The sequence below is a fragment of the Phocoena sinus genome, chromosome 6, assembly GCF_008692025.1.
Source record: "Phocoena sinus isolate mPhoSin1 chromosome 6, mPhoSin1.pri, whole genome shotgun sequence".
NCBI lineage: Eukaryota > Metazoa > Chordata > Mammalia > Artiodactyla > Phocoenidae > Phocoena > Phocoena sinus.
The window spans coordinates 55,977,064-55,989,170 of record NC_045768.1 but is presented as its reverse complement, the minus strand read 5'-3'; the positions used below and the strand labels follow the sequence as shown (position 1 = coordinate 55,989,170).

Below are 12,107 nucleotides of genomic sequence, written 5' to 3'. Positions count from 1 at the left end.
ACCTACTGAACGCTGGCAGAAGACCTCAGACCTCCCAAAAGGCAAGAAACTCCCCACGTACCCGGGTAGGGCAAAAGAAAAAAAGAAAAAATAGAGACAAAAGAATAGGGACGGCACCTGCACTAGTGGGAGGGAGCTGTGAAGGAGGAAAAGTTTCCACACCTTAGGAAGCCCCTTCGCGGGCGGAGACTGCGGGAGGCGGCCGGGGGAGCTTCGAAGCCACGGAGGAGTGCACAGCAACGGGTGCGGAGGGCAAAGCGGGGAGATTCCCGCACACAGGATCAGTGCCAACCGGCACTCACCAGCCCGAGAGGCTTGTCTGCTCACCCGCCGGGGCGGGCGGGACTGCGAGCTGAGGCTCGGGTTTCGGTTTCGGACGGAGCGCAGGGAGAGGACTGGGGTTGGCAGCTTGAACATAGCCTGAAGGGGTCTGTGCACCACGGCTAGCCGGGAGGGAGTCCGGGGAAAAGTCTGCACCTGCAGAAGAGGCAAGAGACTTTTTCTTCCCTCTTTGTTTCCTGGTGCGCGAGGAGAGGGGTTTAAGAGCGCTGCTTAAAGGAACTCCAGAGGTGGGCGCGAGTCACGGCTAAAAGTGCGAACCCCAGAGACGGGCGCGAGCAGCGGCTAAAAGTGCGGACCCCAGAGACCGGCGGGAGACGCTAAGGCTGCTGCTGCCGCCACCAAGGGGCCTGTGTGCGAGCACAGGTCACTATCCACACCCCTCTTCCGCGGAGCCTGTGCAGCCCGCCACTGCCAGGTTCCCGGGATCCAGAGACAACTTCCCCGGGAGAACGCACGCTGGCCTCTGCCGTCGCAGGCCCGCCCCGCACGCAGTGCCCCCCCACCACCCCCGGCCTGAGTGCGTCAGAGCCCCAGAATCAGCGGCTCCTTTAACCCCGTCCTGTCTGAGCAAAAAACAGACGCCCTCAGGCGACCTACATGCAGAGGCAGGGCCAAATCCAAAGCTGAGCCCCCCAGCTGTGCGAATAAAGAAGAGAAAGGTAAATCTCTCCCAGCAGCCTCAGGAGCAGCGGATTAAAGCTCCACAATCAACTTGATGTACCTTGCATCTGTGGAATACATGAATAGACAACGAGTCATCCCAAATTGATGAGGTGGGCTTCCAGAGCAAGATCTATGATTTTTTCCCCTTTTCCTCTTTTTGTGAATGTATATGTGTATGCTTCTGTGTGAGTTCTTGTCTGTATAGTTTTGCTTCCACCATTTGTCCTAGGGTTCTATCCGTCCATGTTTTTTTAAAAAAAATTTTTTTCTTAATAATTAATTTTAATAACTTTATTATACTTTACCTTCGTTCTTTCTTTCTTTCCTTCCTTCCTTCCCTGCTTTAGACAATGAACCATCTCAAATTGAGGAGGTGGTCTCTGAGAGCAAGATTTATGATTTTTTCCCCTTTACCTCTTTTTGTGAGGATGTATGTGTATGCTTCTGTGTAAGATTTTGTCTGTATAGCTTTGCTTCCAACATTTGTCCTAAGGTTCTATACGTCCCTTTTTTTTTCTTTTTTTAAATAAGTATTTTTTAATTCAATAACTTCATTATACTTTATTTTATTTTACTGTATCTTCTTTCTTTCTGTCTTTCTTCCTTCTTCCCTCCTTCCTTCCTTCCTCCCTCCCTCCCTCCCTGCGGCCTTTCTTTCCTTCTTGCCTTCTTTCCTTCTTTCTTTCTTTCTTTCTTCCTTCCTTCCTTTCCTTCTTTCTTTCTTCATACTTCTACTAATTCTCTCTACTTTTTCTCCCTTTTATTCTGAGCCATGTGGATGAAAGGCTCTTGGTGCTCCAGCCAGGAGTCAGGGCTCTGCCTCTGAGGTAGAAGAGCCAACTTCAGGACACTGGTCAACAAGAGATCTCCCAGCTGCACATAATATCAAACGGTGAAAATCTCCCAGAGACCTCCATCTTAACACCAGTACCCAGCTTCACTCAATGACCAGCAAGCTACAGTGCTGGACAACCTATGCCAAACAACTAGCAAAACAGGAACACAACCCCACCCATTAGCAGAGAGGCTGCCTAAAATCATAATAAGGCCACATACACCCCAAAACACACCACCAGACGTGGACCTGCCCACTAGAGACACAAGATCCAGCCTCATCCACCACAACACAGGCACTAGTCCCCTCCACCAGGAAGCCTACACAACCCACTGAACCAACCTTAGCCACTGGAGACAGACATCAAAAACAGCGGGAACTACGAACCTGCAGCCTGCAAAAAGGAGACCCCAAACACAGTAAGATAAGCAAAATGAGAAGACAGAAAAACACACAGCAGATGAAGGAGCAAGATAAAAATGCACCAGACCTAACAAATGAAGAGGAAATAGGCAGTCTACCTGAAAAAGAATTCAGAATAATGATAGTAAGGATGATCTGAAATCTTGGAAATAGATTTCTTGGAAATGGACAAAATGCAAGAAACAGTTAACAAGGACCTAGAAGAAATAAAGATGAAACAAGCAACGATGAACAGCACAATAAATGAAATTAAAAGTACTCTAGATGGGATCAATAGCACAATAACTGAGGCAGAAGAACGGATAAGTGACCTGGAAGATAAAATAGTGGAAATAACTACTGCAGAGCAGAATAAAGAAAAAAGAATGAAAAGAACTGAGGACAGTCTCAGAGACCTCTGGGACAACATTAAACGCACCAACATTCAAATTATAGGGGTTCCGGAAGAAGAAGAGAAAAAGAAAGGGACTGAGAAAATATTTGAAGAGATTATAGTTGAAAACTTCCCTAATATGGGAAACGAAATAGTTAATCAAGTCCAGGAAGCACAGAGATTCCCATACAGGATAAATCCAAGGAGAAATACGCCAAGACACATATTAATCAAACTGTCAAAAATTAAATACAAAGAAAGCATATTAAAAGCAGCAAGGGAAAAACAACAAATAACACACAAGGGAATCCCCATAAGGTTAACAGCTGATCTCTCAGCAGAAACCCTACAAGCCAGAAGGGACTGGCAGGACATACTGAAAGTGATGAAGGAGAAAAACCTGCAACCAAGACTACTCTACCAGCAAGGATCTCATTCAGATTTGATGGAGAAATTAAAACCTTTACAGACAAGCAAAAGCTGAGAGTTCAGCACCACCAAACCAGCTTCACAACAAATGCTAAAGGAACTTCTCTAGACAAGAAACACAAGAGACGGAAAAGACCTGTAATAACAAACCCAAAACAATTTAGAAAATGGGAATAGGAACATACATATTGATAATTACCTTAAATGTAAATGGACTAAATGCTCCCACCAAAAGACACAGATTGGCTGAATGGATAAAAAAACAAGACCCTTACATATGCTGTTTACAAGAGACCCACTTCAGACCTAGAGACACATACAGACAGAAAGTAAGGGGATGGAAAAAGATATTCCATGCAAATGGAAACCAAAAGAAAGCTGGAGTAGCAATTCTCATATCAGACAAAATAGACTTTAAAATAAGGACTATTAGAAGAGACAAAGAAGGACACTACATAATGATCAAGGGATCGATCCAAGAAGAAGATATAACAATTGTAAATATTTAGGCACCCAACAAAGGAGCACCTCAATACATAAGGCAAATGCTAACAGCCATAAAAGGGGAAATCGACAGTAACACATTCATAGTAGGGGACGTTAACACCCCACTTTCACCCATGGACAGATCATCCAAAATGGAATAAATAAGGAAACACAAGCTTTAAATGATACATTAAACAAGACGAACTTAATTGATATTTATAGGACTCTCCATCCAAAAACAACAGAATACACATTTTTCTCAAGTGCTCATGGAACATTCTCTAGGATAGATCATATCTTGGGTCACAAATCAAGCCTTGGTAAATTTAAGAAAATTGAAATTGTATCAAGTATCTTTTCCGACCACAACGCCATGAGACTAGATATCAATTACAGGAAAAGATCTGCAAAAAATACAAACACATGGAGGCTAAACAATACACTACTTAATAATGAAGTGATCACTGAAGAAATCAAAGAGGAAATCAAAAAATACCTAGAAACAAATGACAATGGAGACACAACGACCCAAAACCTATGGGATGCAGCAAAAGCAGTTCTAAGGGGGAAGTTTATAGCAATAAGGGCCCACCTTAAGAAGCAGGAAACATCTCGAATAAACAACCTAACCTTGCACCTCAAGCAATTAGAGAAAGAAGAACAAAAAATCCCCAAAGCTAGCAGAAGGAAAGAAATCATAAAAATCAGATCAGAAATAAATGAAAAAGAAATGAAGGAAACGATAGCAAAGATCAATAAAACTAAAAGCTGGTTCTTTGAGAAGATAAACAAAATAGATAAATGACTAACCAGACTCATCAAGAAAAAGAGGGAGAAGACTCAAATCAATAGAATTAGAAATGAAAAAGGAGAAGTAACAACTGACACTGCAGAAATACAAAAGATCATGAGAGATTACTACAAGCAACTCTATCCCAATAAAATGGACAATCTGGAAGAAATGGACAAATTCTTAGAAATGCATAACCTGCCAAGACTGAATGAGGAAGAAATAGAAAATATGAACAGACCAATCACAAGCACTGAAATTAAAACTGTGATTAAAAATCTTCCAACAAACAAAAGCCCAGGACCAGATAGCTTCACAGGCGAATTCTATCAAACATTTAGAGAAGAGCTCACACCTATCCTTCTCAAACTCTTCCAAAATATAGCAGAGGGATGAACACTCCCAAACTCATTCTACGAGGCCACCATAACCCTGATACCAAAACCAGACAAGGATGACACAAAGAAAGAATACTACAGGCCAATATCACTGATGAACATAGATGCAAAAATCCTCAACAAAATACTAGCAAACAGAATCCAAAAGCACATTAAAAGGATCATACACCATAATCAAGTGGGGTTTATTCCAGGAATGCAAGGATTCTTCAATATATGCAAATCTATCAATGTGATACACCATATTAACAAATTAAAGGAGAAAAACCATATAATCATCTCAATAGATGCAGAGAAAGCTTTTGACAAAATTCAACACCCATTTATGATAAAAACCCTGCAGAAAGTAGGCATAGAGGGAACTTTCCTCAACATAATAAAGGCCATATATGACAAGCCCACAGCCAATGTCATCCTCAATGGTGAAAAACTGAAAGCATTTCCACTAAGATGAGGAACAAGACAAGGTTGCCCACTCTCACCACTGTGATTCAACATAGTTTTGGAAGTTTTAGCTACAGCAATCAGAGAAGAAAAGGAAATAAAAGGAATCCAAATCGGAAAAGAAGAAGTAAAGCTGTCACTGTTTGCAGATGACATGATACTATACATAGAGAATCCTAAAGATGCTACCAGAAAACTACTAGAGCTAATCAATGAATTTGGTAAAGTAGCAGGATACAAAATTAATGCACAGAAATCTCTGGCATTCCTATATACTAATGATGAAAAATCTGAAATTGAAATCAAGAAAACACTCCCATTTACCATTGCAACAAAAAGAATAAAATATCTAGGAATAAACCTACCTAAGGAGACAAAAAACCTGTATGCAGAAAATTATAAGACACTGATGAAAGAAATTAAAGATGATACAAATAGATGGAGAGATATACCATGTTCTTGGACTGGAAGAACCAACATTGTGAAAATGACTCTACTACCCAAAGCAATCCACAGATTCAATGCAATCCCTATCAAACTACCACTGGCATTTTTCACAAAACTAGAACAGAAAATTTCACAATTTGTATGGAAACACAAAAGACCCCGAATAGCCAAAGCAATCTTGAGAACGAAAAACGGAGCTGGAGGAATTAGGCTCGTGGACTTCAGACTATACTACAAAGCTACAGTAATCAAGACAGTATGGTACTGGCACAAAAACAGAAAGATCAATGGAACAGGATACAAATCCCAGAGATAAACCCATGCACATATGGTCACCTTATCTTTGATAAAGGAGGCAGGAATGTACAGTGGAGAAAGGACAGCCTCTTCAATAAGTGGTACTGGGAAAACTGGACAGGTACATGTAAAAGTATGAGATTAGAACACTCCCTAACACCATACACAAAAATAAGCTCAAATGGATTAAAGACCTAAAGGTAAGGCCAGAAACTATCAAACTCTTAGAGGAAAACATAGGCACAACACTCTATGACATAAATCACAGCAAGATCCTTTCTGACCCACCTCCTAGAGTAATGGAAATAAAAACAAAAATAAACAAATGGGACCTAATGAAACTTCAAAGCTGTTGCACAGCAAAGGAAACCATAAACAAGACCAAAAGACAACCCTCAGAATGGGAGAAAATATTTGCAAAAGAAGCAACTGACAAAGGATTAATCTCCAAAATTTACAAGCAGCTCATGCAGCTCAATAACAAAAAAACAAGCAACCCAATCCAAAAATGGGCAGAAGACCTAAATAGACATTTCTCCAAAGAAGATATACAGACTGCCAACAAACACATGAAAGAATGCTCAACATCATTAATCATTAGAGAAATGCAAATCAAAACTGCAATGAGATATCATCTCACACTGGTCAGAATGGCCATCATCAAAAAATCTAGAAACAATAAATGCTGGAGAGGGTGTGGAGAAAAGGGAACACTCTTGCACCGCTGGTGGGAATGTGAATTGGTTCAGCCACTATGGAGAACAGTATGGAGGATCCTTAAAAAACTACAAATAGAATTACCATATGACCCAGCAATCCCACTACTGGGCATATACCCTGAGAAAACCAAAATTCAAAGAGAGTCATGTACCAAAATGTTCATTGCAGCTCTATTTACAATAGCCCAGAGATGGAAACAACCTAAGTGCCCATCATCGGATGAATGGATAAAGAAGATGTGGCACATATATACAATGGAATATTACTCAGCCATAAAAAGAAACGAAATTGAGCTATTTGTAATGAGGTGGATAGACCTAGAGTCTGTCATACAGAGTGAAGTAAGTCAGAAAGAAAAAGACAAATACCGTATGCTAACACATATATATGGAATTTAAGAATAAAAAAGAAATGTCATGAAGAACCTAGGGGTAAGACAGGAATAAAGACACAGACCTACTGAAGAACGGACTGGAGGATATGGGGAGGGGGAAGGGTGAGCTGTGACAGGGCGAGAAAGAGTCATGGACATATACACACTAACAAACGTAAAGTAGATAGCTAGTGGGAAGTAGCCGCATGGCACAGGGATATGGGCTCAGTGCTTTGTGACCGCCTGGAGGGGTGGGATAGGGAGGGTGGGAGGGAGAGAGACACAAGAGGGAAGAGATATGGGAACATATGTACATGTATAACTGATTCACTTTGTTATAAAGCAGAAACTAACACAGCATTGTAAAGCAATTATACTCCAATAAAGATGTTAAAAAAAAAAAAGTATGAGATGTCATAGTACTAATATTAGGGTAAAGTAGATCAATGAATAGTTTGAAAACTTGCCTTATTAATGGAGCTTAACTAGCATTCCATCAAAATAAACCAGATCTGCAGAATAGATGAAATAATATAATTCTAAAAGCAGTATAAAGTCATAACTTCATAGTACACTATTCTCAGAGGACTGTCTCTTTTCTTTTTTTTTTTTAAATGCGGTACACGGGCCTCTCACCGCCGTGGCCTCTCCTGTTGCAGAGCTCAGGCTCCGGACGCACAGGCTCAGCGGCCATGGCTCACGGGCCCAGCCGCTCCGCGGCATGTGGGATCCTCCCGGACCGGGGCACGAACCCATGTCCCCTGCATCGGCAGGCAGACTCCCAACCACTGAGCCACCAGGGAAGCCCTCTCTCTTTTCTTAATGACTACTGAAACAAAGGAAGCTGTAAAAAGTTGGTTGGTTTTCAAATGGTTTTTGACAAGAGCAACAAGACCATTCAACAGAGAAAGGATAGTCTTTTCAACAAATGGTGCTGAAAAAACTGGATATCCACATGCAAAACAATGAAGATGGACCCTTACCTTACACCATACAAAAATTACCTCAAAACATAAAACTGTCATTATATGCAGGTAACATGACACTAGATGCAGAAAACCCTAAAGACTCCACACAAAAACTACTAGAACTGATAAACGAATTCAGCAAGGTAGCAGAATAAAAAATTAACGTACAGAATGGTTGCATTTCTTTACACTAAAAATGAAATATCAGAAAAGGAACGTTAAAAAAACATCCCTTTTAAAACCACATCCAAAAAAATAAAATAATTAGGAATAAAGCTGATCAAGGAGGTGAAAGACTTATATGCTGAAAACTATAAAACATTAATAAAGGAAACTGAAGATGATTCAAAGAAATACAAAGATATCCCATGCTCTTGGATTGGAAGAATTAATATTGTTAAAATAGCCATACTACCCAAAGAAATCTACAGATTTAATGCAATCCCTTCAAATTACCCATGACAATTTTCACAGAACTAGAACTAATAATCCTAATTTTTATATTTTAGTTTTGGCTGTGCCATGCAGCCTGCAGGATTCTTAGTTCCTGACCAGGGATTGAACCTGGGCCCCAGCAGTGAAAGTGCAAGTCCTAACCACTAGACCACCAGGGAATTCCCAAATAATCCTAAAATTTGTATGAAACCATAAAAGACCCAGAATTGCCAGAGCAATCCTGAGGAAAAAGAGCAAAGCAGGAGGCATAACCCTCCCAGACTTCAGACAATATTAAAAGCTACAGTAATCAAAACAGTGTGGTACTGGTACAAAAACAGACATATGGATCAGTGGAACAGAATATAGAGCCCAGAAGTAAACCCACACACCTACAGTCAATTAATCTTCAACAAAGGAGACAAGAATATACAATGGAAAAAAGTCTCTTCAGCAAGTGGTGTTGGGAAAGTTGGACTGCTGCATGTAAATCAATGAAATTAGAAGACACCCTCACTGCATACACAAATAAACTCAAAATGGCTTAAAGACTTAAATATAAGACATGATACCAGAAAACTCCTAGAAGAGAACATAGGCAAAACATTCTCTGACATAAATCATACCAATGGTCTGTTTACCAAGGCAATAGAAATAAAAGCAAAACCGAACGACTGGGACCTAGTCCAAACTTACAAGCTTTTACATAGCAAAGGAAACCATATAACACAATGAAAAGACAATCTACAGAATGGGAGAAAATACCTGCAAATGATGTGACAAACAAGGGCTTAATTTCCAAAATATACAAATAGCTCATACAATTCAATAACAACAAAACAAATAACCTAATTGAAAAATGGGCAGAAGATATAAATAGACATTTCTCCAAAGAAGACATACAGATAGCCAACAGGCACAGGAACAGATGTTCCACATCATTAATTGTGAGAGAAATGCAAATCGAAACTACGAGATACCACCTCACACTTGTCAGAATAGCTATCATTAAAAAGTCTACGAATAACAAATGCTGGAGAGGATGTGAAGAAAAGGGAACCCTCCTACACTATTGGAGGGAATGTAAGTTGGTGCAGCCACTATGGAGAACAGTATGGAGGCACCTCAAAACTAAAAATAGAGTTGCCATATGATCCAGCAATCCCACTCCTGGCATATATCTGGAAAAAACTATAATTCAAAAAGATACATGCAGGGCTTCCCTGGTGGCGCAGTGGTTGAGAGTCCGCCTGCCGATGCAGGGCACACAGGTTCGTGCCCCGGTCCGGGAAGATCCCACATACCGTGGAGCGACTGGGCCCGTGAGCCATGGCCGCTGAGCCTGCACGTCCGGAGCCTGTGCTCCGCAACAGGAGAGGCCACAACAGTGAGAGGCCTGCATACCGCAAAAAAAAAACAAAAAAACAAAGAAACAAAACAACAAAAAAAAACCCACAACGAGATACCACTTCACACCTATCAGAATGGCCATCATCAGAAAAGCAGAAAGTAAATGTTGGTGAGGATGTGGAATGCTGTGTGCTGCTGGTAATAATGTAAAACGGTGCTGCTGCTGTGGAAAACAGTATGGCAGTTCCTCAAAAAAATTAAAAATACAACTACCATATCATCTAGTAATCCCACTTCTGGATAGATATCCAAAAGAATTGAAAGTAAGAGCTCAGAGAGATATCTGTACACCCATGTTCGTTGCAGTATTATTCATAAGAGCCAAAAGGTAGAAGCAACCCAACTATCCAACAAGAGATGAATGGGTAAACAAAATGTGGTACATACAATGGAATATTATTCAGCCTTAAAAAGGAAGGAGATTCTGACACATGCTACAACATGGTTGAATCCTGAAGATATTATGGTAAGAGAAATAAGCCAGTCGCAAAAGAGTAAATACTGTATAATTCCACTTATATGAGCTACCTGGAATAAGCAAATTCATAGAGACAGAAAGTAGAAAGGTGGCTGCCAGGGGTCAGGAGGAGAGGGGAATGAGGAGTTATTTTTAATGGGTATAAAGTTTCAATTTAGGAAGATGAAAAATGTTCTGGAGATGGATGGTGGTAATGGGTGCAGAACAATATGAAGGTACTGGGCTTCCCTGGTGGCGCAGTGGCTGAGAGTCCGCCTGCCGATGCAGGGGACACGGGTTCGTGCCCCAGTCTGGGAAGATCCCATATGCCGTGGAGCGGCTGGGCCCATGAGCCATGGCCGCTGAGCCTGCACATCCGGAGCCTGTGCTCCACAACGGGAGAGGCCACAACAGTGAGAGGCACGCGTACCGAAATAAAAAGAAAAAAAAAAAATGAAGGTACTGAATTAATGCCACTGATTTAACCACTTAAAAATGGTTAAAATAGGGCTTCCCTGGTGGCGCAGTGGTTGAGAGTCTGCCTGCCGATGCAGGGGACACGGGTTCGTGCCCCGGTCCGGGAAGATCCCACATGCCGCGGAGCGGCTGGGCCCGTGAGCCATGGCCACTGAGCCTGCGCGTCCGGAGCCTGTGCTCCACAATGGGAGAGGCCACAACAGTGAGAGGCCCGTGTACCGCAAAAAAAAAAAAAAATGGTTAAAATAGTAAATTTTATTAAGTATATTTTACCCCCTCACACACAAAAAAGTTGGTTGCTCTCATATTGCAAAAGAGAAATATTTTTCAATTTGTTGCTCACAAACTGAACTAGCCCTACTACACATGTTAGAAATGTGAGCTATGAGGATCTGTGAGGTTATTTCCCATGATATTAGCAGATCTGATTTAGAACTCCTTGATCTGATACCTTGGGGATATCAAGAATGTATCTTTACACAAAAGCACTAATCAAGGCAATAGATAAAAGCATTTAAAAATGTTCAAAAACACCACAAAAATTTAACAATATTAATAAACAACTGGAACACAGTTCTCAGACTAAGTATCAACAACCAGCCACCCTCCTATGAGGGGCTACACAAACTACTGTAGTTCACTTTTTATGCAATTACTTACTTTCTTCACATTTTACAATCCACTAATTAAGTCTGAAATTGTTTAGGAATTAAAAAAAATTTTTCTCTAAAGAAATTTCACTGTCCTATATTCCAGCCACTTAGGTCTACATGAATCATGTTGTAAAACTCAGTCTAAACTTGTGAAATCCTTAAAATGATCTAAAGCACTAAAATAAAAAGAAAATTCAAAAGGGGCAATTCTAGGAATCTTTATAAGATAGATTCTATTATCCATAAACCATGGGATTAAAAATTAGTGATAAAAGACTCAATTTTGTTACCTTTCTGCACCTGCTATGCAGACAGAACATCAATTTTCCCATATGTGAATATTTTTCTGATTAAGAGATACATTTACATGGCCAGATATTTATCATTTAACACATGTACATACCTGAGCAAAAAGGTAAGACATGACAAAGTCATCAAGAAGAGGAGCTTCAGCACCTCGAGATATTCCATGCCTATAGGTTCTGTTGCTGCCATTACAATACCAGTAAGGAAAGTAAAATCTACAAGACAATTAAAACAATCAGTCAGCCTCCAACAGTTCTAATATAAACATACTGTATATATATAACCACTTCCGATCTACCAAAAGGTATTATCCCATAATCAGAAAACACAACTAACAGTGTTAAATACAAAGTGAGGACAAAAGGAAATATGGGTAAAGCC

The 12,107-nt window shown here is 40.6% G+C and overlaps 1 protein-coding gene across 5 annotated transcripts in view; it reads right to left on the bottom strand.

Annotated features, from left to right (window-relative positions):
- JAK2 (Janus kinase 2) overlaps window positions 1-12,107 on the bottom strand; it is a 118,905-nt gene that overhangs the window by 52,375 nt on the left and 54,423 nt on the right. For all 5 annotated transcript variants that reach the window (XR_004350372.1, XM_032634865.1, XM_032634867.1 and 2 more), the window contains exon 5: window positions 11,824-11,941. Coding sequence is in view for 3 of the 5 variants with exons in the window: in XM_032634865.1 (XP_032490756.1) it covers window positions 11,824-11,941 (118 nt within the window). In the remaining 2 variants the exon portion in view is untranslated. The remainder of the gene's footprint in view (window positions 1-11,823; window positions 11,942-12,107) is intronic.